Below are 23,704 nucleotides of genomic sequence, written 5' to 3'. Positions count from 1 at the left end.
TTAAACTGCAACGTTAACACCCCTCCTTCAGAGTGCAGGCACTGTACTTCCCATCTCCAGGACTCAAGTCCGGCCTGCCGGTTTCCCTGAACCCCTTCATAAATGTTACTTTGCTCACACTCCAACAGCACGTCAAGTATTAAAAACCATTTGTCTCCATTCACTCCTATCAAACACGCTCACGCATGCCTGCTGGAAGTCCAAGCCCCTTGCACACAAAACCTCCTTTACCCCCTCCCTCCAACCTTTCCTAGGCCGACCCCTACCCCACCTTCCTTCCACTACAGACTGATACACTCTTGGTCACTCTGTTTCGCTCCATTCTCTCTACATGTCCGAACCACCTCAACAACCCTTCCTCAGCCCTCTGGACAACAGTTTTGGTAATCCCGCACCACCTCCTAACTTCCAAACTACGAATTCTCTGCATTATATTCACACCACACATTGCCCTTAGACATGACATCTCCATTGCCTCCAGCCTTCTCCTCGCTGCAACGTTCATCACCAATGCTTCACACCCATATAAGAGCGTTGGTAAAACTATACTCTCATACATTCCCCTCTTTGCTTCCAAGGACAAAGTTCTTTGTCTCCACAGACTCCTAAGTGCACCACTCACCCTTTTCCCCTCATCAATTCTATGATTCACCTCATCTTTCATAGACCCATCCGCTGACACGTCCACTCCCAAGTATCTGAATACATTCACCTCCTCCAATCTTTCATCACCTAATCTTTTTGTTATCCTCATAACCTTATTCTTTCCTGTATTCACTTCTAATTTTCTTCTTTTGCACACCCTACCAAATTCATCCACCAATCTCTGCAACTTCTCTTCAGAACCTCCCAAGAGCACAGTGTCATCAGCAAAGAGCAATTGTGACAACTCCCACTTTATGTGTGATTCTTTATCTTTTAACTCTACGCCTCTAGTTGCTGGAATAATTAGTTTAAAGTTCAGTATGGTACCTGGAAACCTAAAATTTTCTCTTCCCTAATCAGTTTGGTTTTCATAATAATTCTTCTACCATTGACTCCTTAACCTGCTTAGATAAGCTCATGAAGTCTATGCAAGCATCACCTTCAAGTTTATGCATATGCTTCTCCCTTGCACTTCCAGGATTGCTCACATTCCCTTATGGGTGCCATGGTAAGTATTGAGAGATGAGATGATGAAAATGTAAGAAATCGGTCCAATAACATGCTCACATAAAACTTTCTTACAAGCTGGTCAGAATCACTTAGATAAAAGTTGGATTAATTTTGGCCTGTGTAGGCTCCTTTAAAGATTTACTGGAAAAATTTAAATACAGCCTCTCCTCACTTAACGATGGAGTTCCATTCCTAAGACCACGTCAGTAAATAAATTTGTCACTAAGCAAGGAGCATACTATGATGGTAACCATATTTGATATTGTTTTAATGTCACCTTTGCACCATTTATAACATTTTAGTATACAGTGGACCCCCATGAATTCATGGCTGTTTCCTTAGAACCTAACCAATATTTGTTCACAGAAATTCCTGCAAATTTGCAGAATTTTTTTTTTTAAAGCTAAATATAATTTACCTCTTCAAGGGGGGCTCCTTGGCGTGGTGAAGAGGCTCTTGGTCTGAGGAATTAGACCTATCGGTCTTCTTCCTCAGACCGAACCTAATTACCCCCCAATCTCCCCTCCCCTATCCCATCCTCCCCTTTTTCCTTTATTCCTCCTCCTCCCCACTCCTCCCTTTTGCCCTTCCTCTTTTTGTCCTTTGGGATTTCTCCCACAGGCGCGCTAGTTCCTAGGTAGGAGAAAGGATACCGGGGTCCATCCCATTCCGTTGAGGTTCTTAGCGGTGGCGTAGTTTGCCGTGGAATCTGGATTGCCTGGGGATGTCCCGATCCCTCTCCGGTATCCCGGAGTAGCTTTGGGTGTCTTTCGGGCGACGAGTGTATCTCTGGAAGCCACCTTTCGGATTCCGGGGGTGGTGGCCGAAGGAGGTATGCTTTGTGGCGGATATCCGGCCGCCCTCTCTTTTGTCCACCGAGGTAGCTCGGCAGATGTGAGGTTGCTATCCCGGATTGTTAGTTTACTAGCATGATGGGTAGGGTATGGCACGGGTTCCATGCTGCATCTGCGCTACTTGCGGTGCTGAGGTCCTCTTGGGCGCGGAGGGAGATTTCTGGCCCTTTCATTCCTCCTAGGACCTATCCCTCCCCGGTCCCCCCTTTTTTTTTTCTTTTTTTTTATTTTTATTTTCTTTTCTTCTTTCTTTTTTTTCTTAAAAACAAAAAGAAAGAAGTAACCTAACCATGGCAGCCCTAGTCCATGAACCTGGTACCCCCGGGCCCCTTCTTGATACCGCACCCCGTTCTGACCCCGCCTCATCTTTGGACCACTCTTCAGACATTCCTCATGCCTCTGTACCTATTGCCGGTGCTGTTTCCTCACCCGCTTCAGGTACTGAGGCCTCGACTGACTCCTTCGATTTATCGGACCTTCGCTCTCCTCTGACTATGCTTCCGGCCTCTCCCTCTACGGTGCGGCAATTTTCAAATCGCCGACCCGTTCCACGTCGGACCAACTCTGGTCCCACGCCTAAACGCCAACGACAATTACCTGCTGATGATACTTCTCCACCTTCTCGTTCTTCTCAGAAACGATCGACACGTCCTTCACTACCTTTCCACGCTCAGTTTCAGACTGAACAGTGGACTAAATTCTTCACTTTACGACCAACTTCCTCTACTGCCTATCTTTCTGACCATAGTATTGGCAAGGCACTCCTACGCCATGTTGGTAAAGATATTTCTTTTCATGCTCTTAAGAGCGGTACGCGCATCATTACCGTACAGAATGCTACCCAGGCTCATGAGCTCTCTCGTCTTTCCCATATCGATACTGTTCCTGTCACTCTTGAAAAACATCATTCCCTCAATTCTTGTAGTGGTACCGTCATTCTGCCCCATACCATAGTTCAACAAAATTTCCAGACATGTGGCACTGACATTCTAGAACAGCTGGAACTCCAAGATCTCCCAATCCTCAAGGTAGACACTTACGTTCTTCCTGCCCGTGGGCGGAGACGATACCCTAGCAATGTGGCTCGTTTAACTTTTGACAGCCGAGAACTCCCATCCTCAGTTTATATAGCAGGACATCGGTTACAAGTTCGAAAGGTGATCCCTACACCACAACAGTGTAGAAATTGCTGGCGATTTGGCCATCCAGCGAAATATTGCAGATCTATCGCCGAATGCCCAGTCTGTGGTGCCGATGACCATTCTAATACGTCTTGCAATCGATCTCCCTCTTGCCTTAATTGTCATGAGGCTCACCCTTCGTACTCTCGCCGTTGTCAGGTCTATTTAAACGAGCGGGAAATCCGTTACCTCAAAGAGACAGAAGGTCTCCCTTATGCCATGGCAGTTTCTCATCTCTGCCTCCAAGGGAGACTCCCACGTGTTTCTTATTCCCGTGTTTCAAAACGTCCCCCCACTTCTAGTATCCCATCTTCTACACCCACCTCTGTGGTTACCTCTCCCATAATCACTCCTGTATCTAATCCTTTTGCTGTCCTCGGCTCAGACATCCCTACTTCAACGCCTCAGTCTAATCTCGCTTCTTCGAGTTCTCTCTCACAAGCCTCAGTATCGACGAGACCTCGTACGACACCTCCTCCCAATCGTCCCTCTACTTCTCAAAAGTCAAAAAAAGGTCCGGTAACACCTCCTACCCATCTTCCACCTCCTCATTTTACCCTCCCTGTCTCTGTCCCTAGTTCTTCCCCTCTCACTGGCTCAGTTACAAGTGCAGAGGTTCACCCTCCTCCTCGTAATGTACCTTCCTCCCCTGTTCCCTCCCAAGTTTCTTCCTCTTCTGCCACCTCCCAGGTTCCTGCCTCTTCTGTCCCCTGCCACGCTTCTCCAGTTCCCTCCACCCTTTCGCCCCCCCCTACCTTGGTACAGTCCAATACAGTTCCAATCTTTACTCATCCTCCCCCTACCATTCCCAATATTGTCTCCCATACGACATCTCTGAATTCCGAAACACTTGAAGCAATCTCTGAATATATTGCAGAGACCAAACCATCAATGGACACTGATCCACCTTCCGCTCTTTCTCTCTCCTCTGCTCCATCTGCGCAACTCCTTTCTTCACAGCGCACCGTTCCTTCGCTGCTTGAACATTTTCCACTGCCTCCGCATGTGGACTTTTCTAACCCTTCTAGTCCGTAGGAACCCTTACCTGCGGATTTCAAGTATCTTTATCATTGCCAATCATGGCCTATTTACAGTGGAATATACGCGGCCTCAGGGGTAATCGGGGTGAGCTTCAGATGTTACTCTCCCAGTTTGCCCCTGTTGGTGTTTGCTTACAGGAACCAAAATTACACTCTGCTGTTATTTCTCACATCTCGGGCTATAATTTATTGTATTCTTCAGATCCTTTTCCTGATGGGACCTTTAATGAAAGTGCCCTTCTTCTCCGCACTGATATTCCGTACCATCAGCTATTTGTTCATACTTCGCTGCATTACACAGCAGCCCGTATCCACTTACATAGGTGGTATACGCTCTGTTCTTTATATCTCTCTCCTTCTCGGGCATTATCTATTCCGGATTTTGCCTTCCTTGTTTCGTCATTACCGCCACCGATTCTGTTACTTGGTGATTTTAATGCCCACCATTTCCTCTGGGGGGGGTCTCACTGTGATTCCCGTGGAATTCAGTTAGAGGCTTTTCTTGCCACCCACCCCCTCCATGTTTTAAATACAGGTACTCACACCCATTTTGATCCTCGGACTCATACTCTCTCTTGCATCGATCTCTCAGTTTGCTCTTCCTCCGCCGCATTAGACTTCACTTGGTCTGTTCTCCCGGACTTACATGACAGTGATCATTTCCCAATCATTCTTACTTCCCCTTCATATTCGCCACCTCTTCGCACCCCACGCTGGCAATTTAATCGGGCAAATTGGAACCTTTACTCACACCTAACTGTTTTTAAAGAGGTTCCTTCTTCGTCCTCCATCGATGAGCTTTTACACCTCTTCTCGTCCTCCGTTTTCACCGCAGCTTCTCATTCTATACCCCAAACTTCGGGCAGGCATCCTCAGAAATGCGTGCCTTGGTGGTCTGCTTGTGCTCGTGCAGTACGTTTGAAACGCGCTGCATGGGGCAGGTACCGGTACAATAGAACCACAGAGCGACTCCTTGATTTTAAACAGAAGCGTGCGATCGCTCGCCGTGTCATCCGTGACGCTAAACGCACTTGCTGGCGAGATTATGTCTCCACCATCACCTCTGCTTCCTCTATGAGTGCAGTCTGGAAAAAAGTACGAAAACTGAGTGGTAAATATTCTCCTGACCCGGCTCCTGTTCTGCGGGTTGCCGGTGTTGATATAGCAAACCCACTAGATGTTGCCAATGAAATTGGCAATCATCTGGTCCGTATTTCTCAGGGACTCCATCTATGCCCCTCATTTCTTTCCTCAAAGTCTGCCAGAGAGTTAGCACCCTTGGACGTTTCTTCTCTCAGAGACGAACAGTATAATGTGCCTTTTACACTTCAAGAACTGGAGGCAACACTCTCAGCTTGTCGATCATCGGCAGCTGGGCCCGACGACATTCATATTCGTATGCTACAACATTTACATCAGTCAACCCTTGCAGTCCTATTACGCCTTTACAATCTTATTTGGTCACAAGGAGTTCTTCCACAGCTGTGGAAATCCGCCATTGTTCTCCCTTTCCGCAAACCAGGCACTACGGGACATGAAACCTCCCACTATCGTCCCATTGCTCTTACCAGTGCAGTTTGCAAAGTAATGGAACGCTTAGTAAATAGACGTTTAGTGTGGTATTTAGAGACACACAACAGTCTCTCCACTCGTCAATATGGCTTTCGTAAGGGACGTTCTACCATAGACCCCTTACTACGCTTGGATATGTATGTTCATAATGCCTTTGCGAATAACCACTCAGTTATTGCCATATTTTTTGACCTTGAGAAGGCATATGACACAACTTGGAGGTATAATATTTTAGCCCAAGCCCACTCCTTAGGCCTTCAAGGCAATCTACCATCCTTCCTTAAGAACTTTTTAACTGACAGGCATTTCCGTGTTCGGGTTAATAATGTGCTCTCCCCGGACTTTATCCAAGCTGAAGGTGTCCCCCAGGGATGTGTTCTGAGCACAACACTTTTTCTCCTTGCTATTAATGATTTGGCCTCTAGTCTTCCATCAAATATTTGGTCATCACTCTATGTTGATGACTTCGCTATTGCCTGTACAGGCGCTGACTGTCACCTCCTTACAGTTTCTCTCCAACATGCAGTCGACCGTGTTTCCAATTGGGCCACCACACGTGGGTTTAAATTTTCCAGCACTAAAACCCACCAAATCACTTTCACTAGACGCTCTGTCATCTCCGATTATCCTTTGTACCTCTATGGCTCCCGTATCCCTGAACGCGATACAGTCAAGTTTCTGGGCCTCCTCTTTGATCGTAGGTTATCCTGGAAACCTCACATTACCTCTCTGAAGGCAACTTGTCACAGCCGGTTGAACCTTCTTAAAACCCTTGCTCATCTTTCGTGGGGAGCTGATCGTCGAACCCTCCTTCGCCTACATTCCACCCTTATTTTATCGAAACTTGATTATGGTGACCAGATCTATTCAGCGGCATCTCCTGCTACTCTCTCTAGCCTTAACCCCATTCATCACCAAGGATTACGTTTATGCCTTGGTGCTTTCCGCTCTTCCCCTGTCGAGAGCCTCTATGCAGAAGCGAACGTTCCATCCTTATCCGATCGCCGTGATGCCCATTGCCTGCGCTACTATGTACGCTCTCATGATCTCCGCAATCCTTCCATTTATAGAATGGTCACCGATATTAGTAGACATTCTTTATTTGTTCGCCGCCCCTGTTTACTCCGTCCCTTCTCTCTTCGCCTTCATTCGCTCTTGTCTTCTCTTCAACTACCACCTTTCTATGTACATGTAGCATCTCACTTTTCCCTACCCCCCTGGGAAGTTCCAGCTGTTCGAGTCTGTTCTTTCTCCCTCCCTTGCTCGAAAGCCCAACTGTCTACGGTCGATTCCCGCTCTCTTTTTCTTGACCACTTTCACTCTCATTCTCATGCCATTGCTGTGTACACAGATGGCTCTAAGTCTTCTGACGGCGTAGGATTCGCAGCAGTGTTTCCGGACAGCGTCGTACAAGGGCATTTACTATCTTCGGCTAGTATTTTTACTGCTGAATTATATGCCATCCTTACAGCACTTATCCGTATTGCATCTATGCCTGTGTCATCATTTGTGGTTGTCTCAGACTCCCTTAGTGCTTTACAGGCTATACAAAAATTTGATACACCTCACCCCTTAGCCCTCCGTATCTAACTTTGGCTACGCCGCATCTTTACCAAGCATAAAGATATTGTTTTTTGTTGGGTCCCTGGTCATGTTGACGTACAGGGCAATGAACAGGCAGACACTGCTGCGCGGTCAGCAGTACATGACCTACCAGTTTCTTATAGAGGTATTCCATTTACGGACTATTTTGCTGCAATATCTTCCCACCTTCACACCCGTTGGCAACAACGTTGGTCTACTATGCTCGGCAACAAACTTCAGTCTATTAAACCGAGTATAGGTTACTGGCCGTCTTCTTATCACCAGTGTCGAGGTTGGGAGACTACTCTCTCCCGTCTTCGCATTGGCCATACTCGTCTTACTCATGGATATCTCATGGAGAGCCGTCTTGCTCCTCTCTGTGAGAATTGCCAAGCTCCATTATCAGTCAGCCACATTCTGTTGGACTGCCCACTTTATCAACGAGCACGCAGAATTTACCTCTGTCGTCGTCTTCGCTCCGCTGCTCTCTCTTTACCTTCCCTTCTCGCTGATGGACCCACCTTTCATCCGGACTCTCTCATTGACTTTTTGACAACGACTGACTTACTTCACAAATTCTGATACCTTCAGCCCTTTCTACTTCAATCTCTTGCTACCCTCTACCCCAGTACTATCCCCTGCCCCGCTGTTTTCTGTAACCTGCTGATCATCCCCCCTCCCTTCTGCCATCCAATTCCCTTGCTTCCTTCCCTACCCTGCAGCGCTGTATAGCCCTTGTGGCTTAGCGTTTCTTTTTGATTATAATAATAATAATAAATATAATTTAATAACATAAATATTAACGTAAACTCTGCAAAATTTCCACATAAAATATACAGTGGAACCTCGGCTTACAAACTTAATCCGTTCCCTGACCTTGTTCGTATGCTCAGTCAATTTTCCTCATTTAAATGCCATTAATTTGTTTCCAGTGGAATTCCTGCTGTCTGGATGCACGACAAAATAATGCTAATATTAAATCAGTGACTTATTTATCTATCACAATTCATCTGATATGACATAATATAAATCACATAGAAACCTGATATACACTCTAGAATGAATAAAATGTCATTACGTATGTGGCGAAAGTGGTCGCTCCCGCAATGAATATCTCCCCTTCAGAGGTGTTATAAGAGAAAATGGAGTTTGTGAGGATAACTGCATAAGATCACTACTTTCATAAGGAAAATAACTGGTGTACGTACCTTGGAGAAAAAATGCTGGCGGAAAAGATAGGCATGTGCTGTCAAGAGTTCATTTTGTCCTTTTTCTGTCGCTACACTTTATTACTGACCTTAACTGGTATGTACAATTTTTATTTCACTTCATTTTAGTATTGTACATATCGTATGCTGGTCCTCCCTGGCTAAGTCCTTAACCCTCGCACTTAGAGTGTGTTTATCTATAATTTCCTGCTTCAATTCCATGGAAATCATCCTCTTTTTCTTCTCAGCACTCTCCTTTGGACCCATGGTAAGAAAAAAGAAATTTGGCAAAATAATTTCATGAAACTTAAGGAAAATATGAGACTTTCTTCCACCGCGAGGTAAACTCTGTCAGCACATGTGCACTGCTCAGCATTGTTTTGGTACTCTATTATTATGTTTATGTATTATAATACAGTGGCACCTCGGCTTATGAACTTAATCCGTCCCATAACCTTGTTTGTATGCCGAGTCAATTTTCCTTATTTAAATGGCATTAATCTGTTCCAGCGGAATTCCTGCTCTCGGGAGGCATGACAAAATACACCTACCATCCGACTTATGACCGTGTTTTTTATGCCAAATTTCTGGGAAATAAACAACTATTTGTGTTGTACACAGTATTTATCCTAAACCTTATAGTATAAAATACAATACTAACAACATAAAAAGGAAAGTAAAACATGAAATACCAAAATAAAACAATGTCATTACAAAAATGTTTGTTGATATTCAGTAGTAAAGTTCGACTTATGACCGAACTCGATGGTAGGTGTACTTCAATATGACATTAATATCAACTCTATTTCTTATTTATCGATCACAATTCATCTAATTTCACCATCACTCAAGGAATGCACAACAGGTGCATCATTGTCAATGTTCAGCATTAACTTTATTAGCACACAGTCAAGATGAGTAAATAGAATTGATTGCTTGGGTACATTTATTCTTTTAGTGGGTTGGATTTGTGAAGGACCTGCTTAGTATGGGCCAACAGGCCACCTGCAGTATATTATTATTAATTTAGGGAACTGGAGCACAGATTAAGAGTCCCTCACTTGAGGGGGGTAGGCTACTTTATTCCAAAACATAGTAGAGTTCTGTTCCAGTCTGAAATAGGCGACAGTTATATACTGTCGGAAGGGAGAATGTATTCACGTTCCTCTTGGATACAACAATTCTCACTTAGTTGTCCAAGGTGTTTTCTCTTCTGTACCAAGATACCATTGTGTTAGTTCCCCTGTGCTATATAATATACTGTATTGTCATTTGGGGGTCTAGAATGGATTATAATTATTATTCTGTATGGGAAAAATTGCTTTAGTAGTCTGACATTGGAATGAATTAAATTTGGACATATATACCCCCCCCCCCTCACACCAGAAAAAAAAAAAAAACATTTATGGCATTTACAAAAAAGTCCCCAGTGTTGATTTCATGGCATTTATCTACATTAAATTTGATCACCTATTATTGCTCAATTTATCCTTATAGGTTTAGTACTCTTTTTTATTATAATCCTATTGAGATGTAGTCTTTATTATGCCAAAGATTTTTTGCAAACATGTTTATTCTTTCAGGTTGGGCAAGTACAGATCCTTTCTATGAGGACATTTTTTTTTTTTCTTTTACTACAACAAGTTTTTCTCAGTCCCTAATCCATTTTAAGTTTATCCTTCGTATATTTTGAAGTTTTCAAATTACTTTTATTGGGGGAACTATTTATTTATAGATGATACAGAGAAGTACAATTATTAAAGTGCAATATGCCAAAGCCCCTTGTATGCAGAGCATTATGGGCAGGCTTAAAATTAACTAAGTAATGATGTATTCAGTGGTAAAAACATTATTGTAAACAGGTAACAATTTAGCACAAATGAGTATTATAAAGACAGGTCATATGGTCATTTACTGTGCATTCAGTATTCTGTTAGGTAATGTAATTAAAAAATAACAAAGTTTGATTGGGTCACAGGTTAGACATTTATGAGATACAATTATTCAGTTGTGGGTGAGTAAGTGATTTTTGAGAAGAGACTTGAATTTATAAACAGACAGTATTTCTTTTATATTCACAGGTAATGAATTCTAGATTTTAGGGCCTTTTATGTACATTGAGTGAGATGGATACGAGGAACATCAAAGAGTCATCTGTGCCTTGTGTTATGGGAGGGTTTATATCAGATTTAAGTGTTCTATGTATGTAGTAGGTGCAGTAATAAGTATGGATGTTTTGTAGGTTTAGAGTTTTGGTGGAGTGTGCTGCCTGTAGTGGGAATTTGTTATTCTGACTGCAGCCTTTTGTTGGGTAATTAGTCGTCTAAGATGGTTTGTTGAGCCCTATGCACAAATTCCATAGGTGAGGTAGGGGTAAATGAGTGATATAGGGCCAGGAGGGCTGACTGTGGAACATAGTACTCTATCTTTGATAGTATGCCTACGGTCTTGGAAATTTGTTGTATTTGTGTTTGAAATTTGAGTCTATTATCAAGGTGGATTCCTAAGAATTTTCCCTCTGAGCTTTGTGATCCGTTTATCATTATTTTAAGAGGGACATCTGTAGCTCTGTTAATGAATTAGGTTTTGTCAATGTTTAGAATGAGTTTATTAGTCCTCATCCAGGTAGATATTTTCTTTAATTCAGTATTGGCTAGCGTGACTGGGCTCAGGTGAGAGAAGACGTATGTAGTGTCATCTGCAAATAGTGTGGGTTTTAGTTGCGATGCATTTGGTAGGTCGTTTATATATATGAGAAAGAGAAGAGGGCCTACGACACTTCCCTGTGGGACTCCAACTGTAATTGGCTGTGTGGAAGAGTTTGCCCCATTTGTGTACACATATTGGTTGCTGAGGTATGACCCTCTTATACCATAGTGTGACAATTTTATGTGGAGCAAGTCATGGTCAACTACAGTGGACCCCCCCCATAACGATTACCTCCGAATGTGACCAATTATGTAAGTACGTTTATGTTTGGGGGTCTGAAATTGACTAATCTACTTCACAATATTTCTTATAGGAACAAATTCGGTCAGTACTGGCACCTGAACATACTTCTGGAGAGAAAAAATATCGTTAACCGGGGGTCCACTGTATATCAAAAGCTTTTTGTAAGTCAATGAAGATTCCCCAGTGGGACTAACTTTTTCTCTATTACAGTGCATAATAATATCATTACTAGGTCTGAACCCAAACTGACAGGGGTTGTGGGAGATGAGGTAGGAATAGATTCACTTATGAATTAATTTTTTTAAGATTTTAGAGAGAGGGTGCAAGTTGGATATTGGCCTCTAGTTATTCAAGTCTGGTCACATCGTTTATGGATCGGGGTGGCCCTTGCTATTTTGAGAACTGTAGGGAAGGTAGAGGATTCAATGGATGTGTTAAAATGATTTGTGATGCTTTTTTGTATATAAAGGGTGGTAAGGTATTTAAATCTCCTATCTTGTTTTTTTTAATGTGTTGATAATAAGGGAGACTTCAGTTTGAGTTAGGAACAGCATGTTCGGGTAGTTGCCAGTCATTGGGTGGGGGGTATCTGAGCTTGGGATTTTATTGGCAATTTTTTTTTTTCCTATAGTGGAGAAGAAATCATTAAGTGTTTGCTGTTTCAGTTGGGGTTCATCTGGTTTTATTAATTCAATTACGCTATTTCGTGATATCTTTTTTGTTCCTAGAATTTCTGATAGGGTTTTCCAATTCTTTTTTATGTCACCTTATAAGTTGGATAATCTGTTCTTGTATAATTTTTGAGCCCTTCTTATCAGGCTAGTTAGGATTGACAAGTAACGTTTCGTTTGGTCTCTGGTTACGTAACCCATTCTGTACTGTTTTTCATATAGGTGCTTTGTATTTATGGATGCTGGGTGTTAGCCAAGGACTTTTCAGTCTCTTAGCTGTCGTCTGTTTAATTTTTTAGGGCAATGCTTGTTACAGAGGTATTGGGTATTTTTTTAGAAAATTATTAATACATTCATCAATATCTATATAGAGTTCTAGCTGTGTGAAGTTATTAATGTCTGAAAGTGACTTTAGGAATGTCTTGGGGTAATTTGCCAAGATTTATTATGAGGAAGGTAGGGTAGTGGTATTATCTGTGATAATGCCTGATTTTAAAGGGAATATGGTGTTGGTCTAGTAGGGAAACACTAGTCTCTTGGTAGCAACATGTAGGTCCTGGTCTTGCAGGAGATTTATATTTAAGTTACCTGAGAGTAATAAGTTATCTTTGTTCATGTATGCATCAGTTATCATACTTCCTAGGTTTTTCACTAAAACGGCTAATGTTTGACTGTGGTACTCTGTAGATGTTTATCACTTCGAGAGTTTTTTTTTTGGATTTTCATATAATCTACCCATCTCTTTTGACCTTTAAAATTATTGTAATAGCTTAATTATACAAGCACAAGGTTAAGGAAACAATATTCACATTCCAGTTTTGATACAATAGTAAAATTCATATACTACATTATTTTTACAAATAATCTAAATTAAATAGTATTCCAATATGAAAAGAAGCACTTAAAATACACCTTCATACAGCTGTGGGCTGTGTGGAGTAGTTAGTCCAATGGATACCTCAACATTGGGTTCTTCTCCTTCTTCAGCAACACGACTATTATTATTTTTGTTAGCCATTTTAATCTGTAGTACATCCGAGGCATGTCCTTCCCTTTTTGCTACAAACTGAAAAGTACATTGAAGATATGAGCATTTCCCCAAAATTAACTTTAATTTATAGAAATCACTAAACCCATGGGAGTCATTCAGCACTCTACAGGAAAGAAGAGACAAGGGCACTGGCAGAAAGAGTGAGTGTCACAGCTACTGTAACAAATCATTATATTTTCAGTAAAGGTAAGACCATCGGACAGAATAAGCATGTGAGGGCTTTGATGTATATCAGCTTACACTTGTTTATTCTCAGACTTGGCCTACCTTGAGCATTCCTAGTTATAAGCTTGTGACACCACTGTGTATACTGACAGTTTCACATCCTCCAAAGGAAGAAGTGAGACATGTAGGTGTAATTCCTAATGTGATCCAAGGCCAATTATTTTAAGTTGTATGCTCTTGTCCATACAGATAATATTTTTCATTACTCTATTATTTATTTAAAGTGCATTACAAGTAATTTTTCAGTGCTGTATGAACCTTCTGGGATTAGAACTTTGTTTTCATTAAAATAATTTAAACATCATTCACATTGTCTATGACATATGTTAGCTAACATAAAACACTTCTGGCTATGCAAGAGTTTCCATTTTTTTTTACAGTTCAGGTCCTTTCAATCCACCACAGGTATTTACCAGTCCCTGACTACTTTACAGTGCCAACTCATGTTTCATGAGAATACAGTACTGGTAATGTTGGTCCTCATTGACCTTCAAACCACAATTTGGCTTGTTTATTATTACTAACATCTCTAAGTTGTTGGACCATGAAGGTCAAATAACAGATCATGGCCTCTTCATAAAAGCTTTTACCAGGCCACCAAAAATGTTCCCAGATACACAGTAACAATGAACCCATAAGGAGCAGCTGTAGATGAGGAATATACAGTACCTGGTCCCTATAACCTATTATTACAATCATGAAGAAGCACTTTATGACTGGTAGCAAATTTAGCCCTAGGGAATCCCTTGCAAAGTGATGTTTCATAGTTACTATTCTCCTGCCAATATCCAGCTATTTTTTCCACCAGCAGTGTGGAGAATGGGGATGAGGTTTGAAAAATACTTCCCAGTTTCCACACCCTTTTCCAAAAGGGGCAGAGGGAGTCAGAAGAAATGCAGGCACTGACAAATCTGTGTAACTGCACATAACACTCATGTGTATGCACACTTTCTTTAAACAGTGTAATTACACATGGTGACCCCTATCTAGTGTGCTTTAAAAATAATAACTTGGACACAACCAGGGGTTCACTAAGGTTATTTTTAAATGTGTTTTCTTTGGGAACATGGATTTACAAGCGAGGTGGCCAAGATGGAAATGAGAAACAGAAGTGTCAGCGAGATGAAAAGCAGAGCAACATTTCACAAATAAACCACCCCATTGAAGAAGCAACCTTTTGTACCAAGATACCATGTGTTGCAGTGTCTGACAAGATGAACACTGCAACACATGGCATCTTGGTACAGAAAACACCTTGGACAAGCTTTTTTTTTATCCATTTTGATGTTCAAGCAACCTTTTAATGACATTTCCATCTCTCCTGGATCACTATCAAGTTATAACCGAAAAAGGAGGGGGGAAGAAAGATAGAAGACTGATAATGTGATTAATCTTTTAATATTCTTTTGCCTACCAACTTATCTTCCTTTTCTCAATTATGACCAGGATAGATATGTCATTAAAAGAAAATTCTCCAAAGTGTGTTAGTTATGAATTATTCTAACCAAAGTATTGAGGCTTTCTAGGATGGTTGCATTGGCTGTTTCTTGAGAATGAAAGACATACTACTGAAATAGCGATCATTCTGATTGTTTCAGGATGAAGTAGCTTGAAATTGGGGTAAAAGTAGCAGAAATAGATTTTTTTCCAATATTCCTGAGGATAGGTAAGGTTGATATAATTTTTTTTTTTTTACTAGGTCTGATTCACTTATTGGGACACCACAAACCATGACTAATCATTCCTGGATGTATTTTCAAGAAATCAGTTAAAGCTTTGACTTTGTGTGAATTAAAAATAGAGGGCAAGTGTAATATAGGAGAGGCCTGAGGATGTGATTAATGAACAGAAGACATGTTACTCGAGTGCCTGAAATGTCTACATTGTTTATTTTTTAAATTAGAATCTTTTTAATTTTAAAGTTTGCAAAATTACCAACTTCTGTACACTTGGAGAGTAGTCTTGATAATTGAATGGGTGGTTTCTTGTGTCAATAAATAAAACAGAAGGCACACTAGTAAAATAGCTAAGAATTTCATTGAAATTGTCAATGCATAAATTATGCTCAAACTGCTTACTTTGTGCCTGCATAATTCCATAACTTTTCTATCAAATTTTTGGTGCCATTACCTTCAGGAAAAGATTTTCTACCATTTCAAAAGTTTAAATCCTGGCATTATCAGCACTTTTAACCTGGGGGCTTCTAACAGTGAGGTTTATTTCAGGGGTACCGATAGCAAAAGGTTAAAATGAATGTGGGAAAGAGCATGGTGATGAGAGTAACAAAATCTAGGCAATGCAAGACTGAGTATTAAATTAAAGGGAGGAAGTAAATGTGTTCATATTAGTGGGAATGGACCTATTGGCAGATGGGTCTGAGAGATGAAATGAACCACAGAAGGAAAAAAAAAAAAAAGTAGGAAATTTACTGAGGCATCTATGGAGACAAAGAATTTTATCAGCAAAGGTAAAAAGGGAAATGTAGCAGAGTATAATAGTACCAACATTGTCACATGGGTGTGAAGCATGAATTTTAAATGCTACAGTGAAAGAAGGCTGGAGGCAATGGAGATGTTTTTGAAGATAATGTGTGTTATGAATATACAGAAAATTTGGAGCACTGGGTTACAAAAATTATAATTCAAGAGAGCTAGGAAGGGGTTACTGAGGCAGTGTGGGCACTTAGGATGGAACAAATAAAATGATTAAGACAGTACATAAATCTAGGAGAAGGGAAGGAGGGGTGGGGATCATCCCAGGAAGGGTTGAAGAGGAAGGTTTTGAGTGCTAGGGGTTTTAACATCAGGCTTGTATGACTGTATTAGATCAGAGTGGAGGCAAGTGGGTTTTTGGGAACTGACATGTTGGACTGTGAGCAAGGTAACATTTATGAAAGGATTCAGGAGAAACAAGCGAGAGGAGAGATGGGAAATACAGTGTCTGTATTCTGAAGGAGAGCAATCTGAACTCTGGTTCAATTCAAATTCAAAGTTTATTCTCTATAAGGATTACAATGCTGAGTTTACAGAATTTGGTTATTGTGCGGTTTACATGTAGTAAAATAATAATTACAGAGTGTACCACTAGAACACCTAGCATGGCTAGGCATTTTGGGCAGACTTAGATTAATTCTTAAATTTAAAATATTACAAATTATGAGGTAAGTTGGTATTATGGCTAAGTGACTAAATACTAGTTTCTGAGTTTAGCAATGTGAATGCTTTTGTTTTGGCACAATACATAGTTTCAGTATTGGAGTATCACAGGCCAATTGATACCACACACTTCTGACAAGACAACAACTGAATAAGTTTCTACATTTTTGGGGGGCACGCCCTTCCTCAGTGGGAGAGGGGTCAACGTGTTAAAAAATGAAAATGGCTAAAACTGTACAACAGAGGCAGAGAGTAGAAGCCTGACAAGAGAAATTGTGCACTGTAGAGTTGCAGACATGGCATTCAGGGCTTAAACAATAGTGCTTTGCAGGATGACCAAATTACCAGCAATATTAATATTCACTGCTATGAGAAAACAGCTCTGACACCAACCCAGCAAACAGACCACAAAGAAAGCGAGTAGCAATCATATTATTTTGGTTACATTGCTTAGATATTTGTGAACAAGAGGGAGGTCAGAGTAATGCCTTCACTATGGAAGTTGGCTGCTTATGTTTTCTGTGTGCTCTTCAAAAAAAAAAAAATGTAAGGAACAACAATTTAGGAATGGTGTCCTGCAGTTCAAATTTAGTTGGGCACAGCAATTGGAGTTTGGAAAGATCTTTAGGTGGCATGGCAACTTGCACGCATACAATGCGAGTCTGACTGCATATGTGGAAAGTGATCAAATAAACCGAAAACAGCGGTTTATCATAAAGTTTAATGTCACTGAACAACATACTGGCTATACTGGGTTGGAGTACAAAAAAAAAAAAAAAAAAAAGTCCAAGTACTGTAAAGGCAAGTCCAGTGAGTAGACTTTTGGATAGGTTTGAGATGGGTAAGGAATTGCCTTCACAACTTTCGTATAATAATAATAATATATCTATTTCTACAAGTACATGTACAAGGTATACAGGCCTAGCTGACATCAACGACAAGATAAGATAAGATAACATTTCGTTCGGATTTTTAACCCGGAGGGTTAGCCACCCATGATAACCCAAGAAAGTCAGTGCGTCATCGAGGACTGTAACTTATTTCCATTGGGGTCCTTAATCTTGTCCCCCAGGATGCGACCCACACCAGTCGACTAACACCCAGGTACCTATTTGCTGCTAGGTGAACAGGACAATAGGTGTAAGGAAATGTGTCGGAATTTCCACCCGCCGGGAATTGAACCCGGGCTCTCCGTGTGTGAAGCGGGAGCTTTAGCCACCAGACCACCGGGCCACCTGACATACTACTATATAGAAAGCTGCTTGTTATGCTGAGTATTTTGCGCAAATTAGGTCAGTTTTGTCCCAGGATGCTACCCACACCAGTCGACTAACAACTAGATACCCATTTCACACTGATAGATGAACAGGGACAGCAGGTGTCTTAGGGAAACACATCTCTAATGTTTTCCAGCCATACCGGAGATTCGAACTCTGGCCATCAGTATGTGAGCTGAGTGCGCTAGTGATCGAGCTCCAATTCATTCCAGTTTCCTACTACCTTGAAACTGAAAAGCACTTCCTAACATCTCTATAACTAATTTGTAAGGAATCAAGAGTGAATTGATAGACAATGGACTGACTGGGGAAGTTGGTTCTCTCAGGTGTTGGGATCTTTCAGAATAAGGTGACTTGCAGGCCTGGTCATCTGCCTCACAGGGCAGGTGACCAAAGAAGCAAAACTTGATAAAAAATATTAGGAATTATGTAGGTGCAAAGTTGGAAGTCTGGGTTCAATTTATGCATTAGCAATTTTACCCACTTTGTGTCCTATTTTAAACCAATTCTGATACATAATTCATAGCCATTTCACCTAATATGCCTTATGCTCTATCAAATGTGCATGAGAATCTTATGGTTCAACTATCAGAACCACTTTATAATGTGCACAGAAGTCAGCAATTTGGCTAACTTTACACAAAAATAAAAAATAAATAATAAAATAAAAGTCCACAATAAACACTGTAGGCATTCTAACCACTAGATCAACACATCCCCTGTTCATTAATCACATCCCCAGGCCTATATAACACTTCACTTACATTTTGAATCCATCACAAAAAAAAAAAAAACTGAATTTTTTACCCTATTTCTTGTATAATAAAATATAACCAAGAATAATTGGTCATGGCTTAGGCTGTCTCGGTAATTAAAGCAGACCTAGTAAAAACCCTCTTGCACATTCCACCCTGTGATGCTATATGATCCTTGTGGGTTTATGCTTACTTTTGATTACAATAATCTATGAAAATGGGAAAGTGCGAACTAATGACTATGATGGCAACAATGAGGAGAAAATATGCACTTTCAAAGCAGCAATGAGGTCATGATTTGTGTCTCAAGCTTTGTGGTTGTGAAGTTGTGAGAAATAATTTCACATGGTGGGTCACACTGCAGCATTCACTCACCTTAAGAAGAGGAGGCATCTCCATAGTGCGTGGAAAGATCTTCCGCTCGCGAGAAGTGTTAACACATCTTTGATATGCTTCCAAATATTTGGCCTCCTCATGTTTATGTATCAAACGGAAGTCAGTTTTGTATGCAGCTTTGGAGATATTCGCCACTCCGCAATTCTTCCCACGAAATACTCTTTCAACCAAAATTTTGCCCCTCATGTTATCCTGAAACACAAAATTGAAGATATTATTCTATACACATTTTTAGAAACAAAGAGAAACTACATAGCCTCCCCTCACTTAACCCTTTGACTGTCGCAAGCCCCTTTCTGAAACTGTCATTCTGTCAAAAAACATTTGAAAAAAAAAAAAAAAAAAAAGATATCATTTCTTATGAAATGATAGAGAATCTTTTCTCGATAGTAATACCAAAAGTATGAAATTTTCTAGAAAACTTACGGAATTACGCTCCCGTGAAGTTTGTGATCCTGGCGATACATGCACATTTTAGCTTTAAATAATGACCTTAGTCCATATATTCACAACTGCTAAAATAATCAAGGTGCTAAAGTGTAATACGTTCATTATTTTACTATTATATTCCCAAGCTCCTTTATTTGATCACCACTTTATTTGTTCACCACAACTTATTTTAGTCCCTTTTATATTGTCTCCTTTATTTTAGTTCATATATTTACGTTTATTAAAATAATTCAGGTTCTATTTTTTAGCTATAGAATATTTACTTTGTCTTATACTTAAGTCTAATTATAGATTCACTATAAATCTTATGATTATAAGCATTGATCCTGATACCAATCTCTTATTGAATGACTTAAATGAATCAACCAGCAGAACAATCAAAGGCACTTCTCAGAGCCAACAAGAATGTCAGATCTTCAAGCAAACATTATGATGAACTCACAGCATTACTAAAGTCCCTGAATACCAGTATGTCCATCATTATTCTCACTGAAACCTGGCTAAAGCCAGATGTCTATGCCATTCCTGGTTACACAGCAATACACAACTGTAGGCCAGATCAACAAGGGGGTGGCACAGCTATATACTACTCAATAATACTACTGTCAATGATACATGCACAAGGGATGAACATGGGGAATATATAATAGCTAAATTCAAATCCAAATACCTACAAAAACCTCTCGCAGTGATAAACATCTACAGAGTACCACAGTCAAACATTAGCCGCTTTACTGAAAACCTAGGAAGCATGATAACTGATGCACACATGAATGAAGATCACTTACTACTCTCAGGAGACTTAAATATAAATCTCCTGCAAGACCAGGACCCACACATTACTGAATTCACAAACACTATGAGTAACTGCTTGTTGCTACCAACAGTAACAAAACCTACAAGAATTACAGAGACTAGTGTTTCCCTACTAGACCACATCTGGACCAACACCATATCCCCTTTAAAATCAGGCATAATCACAGATAATACCACAGACCACTACCCTACCTTCCTCATAACTAATCTAGGCAAATTACCCCAAGACACTACTAAAGTCACTTTCAGACTTCATAATGAGGTAGCCATTAATAACTTCACAACAGCAATGACAAACATCTACTGGCACACTGAGCTAGAAATCTATACAGATATTGACGAATGTATTAATAATTTTCTAAAAAATACCAAATACCTCTATAACAAGCATTGCCCTAAAAAACTAAACAGATGATAGCTAAGAGACTGAACAGTCCCTGGCTAACACCCAGCGTCCTCAAATCTATAAATACAAAGCACCTATATGAAAAACAGTACAGAATGGGTCACATAACCAGAGACCAAACAAAACGTTACTCGTCAGTCCTACCCAGCCTGATAAGAAGGGCTAAAAAATTGTATTACGAGAACAGATTATCCAACTTAAGAGGTGATATAAAAAAGACCTGGAAAACCCTATCAGAAATTCTAGGAACAAAAAAGATATCAGGAAAAAGTACAATTGAACTAACAAAACCAGATGAACCCCAACTCCCACCAACTGAAACAGCAAAGAGACTCAATGATTTCTTCTCCACCATAGGAAAACACCTTGCCAATAAAATCCCAAGCTCAAATACCCCACCCAATGACTACCTCACTGGCAACTACCCGAACATACTGTTCTTAGCTCCGACTAACCCAACTGAAGTCTCCCTTATTATCAACACACTAAAAAACAAGACAGGAGATTTAAATACCTTACCACCCTTTATATACAAAAAAGCATCGCAAGTTCTGTCACCAATCATTGCAAAACTCTTTAACAAATCCATCGAATCCTCTACCTTCCCTACAGTTCTCAAAATAGCAAGGGTCACCCCGATACATAAAGAAGGAGACCAAACAGACTTGAATAACTATAGGCCAATATCCAACTTACACCCTCTCTCTAAAACCTTCGAAAAATTCATAAGCGAATCTATTCCTACCTCATCTCCCACAACATACTCAACCCCTGTCAGTTTGGGTTCAGGCCTAATAAAAATACGAATGATGCTATTATACACATGCTAGAACAAATATACACTGCACCCGAGAAAAAAGAAGTCCCACTGGGGCTCTTCATTGATTTACGTAAAGCTTTTGATACAGTTGACCATGATTTGCTCCATATAAAATTGTCACACTATGGTATAAGAGGGCACTCCCTCAACTACCTAAAGTCATACCTCAGCAACAGAAGCCAATATGTGTACACAAATGGAGCAAACTCTTCCACACAGCCAATTACAGTTGGTGTCCCATAGGGAAGTGTCCTTGGCCCTCTTCTCTCTCTCGTTTACATAAACGACCTACCAAATGCATCGCAACTACTCAAACCCACACTATTTGCAGATGACACTACATACGTCTTCTCTCACCCAAGCCCAGTCACGCTAGCCAATACTGTAAATACCGAATTACAGAAAATATCTACCTGGATGATGACTAACAAACTTACTCTCAACATTGACAAAACCTACTTCATTCAGTTTGGAAACAGAGCTACAGATGTCCCTCTTAACATAATGATAAACGGATCACCTATCACTCGAGTACAAGAAACCGCCCATTTACCAATTTTAACTGCCCAATAAGTGGTCAGAAATTGGCAATTTGGCCAATTTTACGCAAATTAAAAGATACCAATTTCAAAATAGGGCCCAGAATAAACAAATCAGACATTCTTGGCACTAGAATAACATATGCTCTGTTCAGTAGTCACGTCTCCAGGCCCCTCTTATATTACTCTTGCTTTCTACATGTATTTTGATTTTTTCTTCACACAAAAAATAGAAGATTTACTGTATTGCAGACTACTGCATTATTGTAAAAATTGTATAAATAATATCAGTGCACTAAATCAAAATCAAATCAAATCAAGTTTATTCTCTTTAAGGGTTACAATGTGGGGTTTACAGGATTTGGATATTGTGTGGTTTACATGTTATAAAATACTAATTACTCAGGGGGCCACTAGGACACCTAGCATGGCTAGGCATTTCGGGTAGACTTAGATTAATTCTTAACATTAAATCCTTACAGATTATGGTAATAAGTCTAGGTGACTATATTATAATTTGTGAGTTTAGCAATGTGAATGCTTTTGTTTTGGCACAATACAAAGTGTCTATATTGGAGTATCATAGGCAAACTTATGACTAGTTAGGATTCATTATTTTAAGATTAAGATTAGTATTTCTGTGTTTATAGTCAGTGGGTGGGTGAGTGAGTGTAATTGTGAACCACCAGGTGGTTATCATGTAGTTAGTTGTCGGGGTGTATCAGGGAGATAAGATGTTTTCTAACTGTAGTTTTGAAAGTGATGAGTGTGTCTGCAGTTCTAGAGTTTTCAGGTAGGGTGTTCCAGATTTTAGGTCCTTTGAAATACATTGAATTTTTGTAAAGGTTTAGTCGGATACGGGGAATGTCACAGAGATGTTTGTGTCTGGTGTTATGCCTGTGGATCCTGTCACAACTATCAAGAAAGCATTTTAGGTCAAGGTTAATATTGGAATTTAAGGTCCTGTAGATATAGATTGCACAGTAGTAACTGTGGATGTTCTGAACAGGGAGTAAGTTTAGATCTATGAAGAGCGGGGGTGTGTGTTTCCAGGGATGGGACTTAGTGATTATTCTTACTGCGGCTTTTTGTTGGGTTATTATTGGCTTTAGGTGTGTTGCTGCAGTTGAACCCCAAGCACAGATAGCATAGGTGAGGTATGAATATATAAGTGAATGGTATAGTGTGAGAAGGGCAGTTTGCGGCACGTAGTATCGTATCTTGGAAAGGATCACCACCGTTTTGGATACTTTTTTGTTATGTGTTGGATAAGAACATAAGAACATAAGAACGAAGGAACATTGCAGAAGGACTACTGGCCCATGCGAGGCAGGTCCAAGTCTCCTACCGGCTTAAGCCAATGCACCCAACCTAGTCAGGTCAAGTCACATTGACTTAAGGGAGGAACACGGCAACCGACCTTGTAGCACAAGCTATCAGGTCCAACTCACACCCACCCACATCCACTCATGTATTTATCCAACCTATTTTTAAAGCTACACAATGTTCTGGCCTCTATAATTGTACTCAAGAGTTTGTTCCACTCATCCACAACTCTATTACCAAACCAGTACTTTCCTATATCGTTCCTGAATCT

General features: G+C 40.5%; 1 protein-coding gene across 4 annotated transcripts in view; it reads right to left on the bottom strand.

The window, feature by feature from the left end:
- Positions 1-13,021: 13,021 nt before the first annotated feature.
- mRpS34 (mitochondrial ribosomal protein S34) overlaps positions 13,022-23,704 on the bottom strand; it is a 56,890-nt gene continuing 46,207 nt past the window's right edge. For all 4 annotated transcript variants that reach the window (XM_070097622.1, XM_070097621.1, XM_070097620.1 and 1 more), the window contains 2 exons: positions 19,056-19,268; positions 13,022-13,283 (listed from right to left, as the gene is read on the bottom strand). In XM_070097622.1, the coding sequence (XP_069953723.1) occupies positions 13,119-13,283; positions 19,056-19,268 (378 nt within the window). In that variant the 3' untranslated portion in view covers positions 13,022-13,118. The remainder of the gene's footprint in view (positions 13,284-19,055; positions 19,269-23,704) is intronic.

The sequence above is a fragment of the Cherax quadricarinatus genome, chromosome 58 (assembly GCF_038502225.1).
Source record: "Cherax quadricarinatus isolate ZL_2023a chromosome 58, ASM3850222v1, whole genome shotgun sequence".
Lineage (NCBI taxonomy): Eukaryota > Metazoa > Arthropoda > Malacostraca > Decapoda > Parastacidae > Cherax > Cherax quadricarinatus.
Note: the sequence above shows the minus strand (reverse complement) of the source record. Positions and strands in the feature narration are given on the sequence as shown.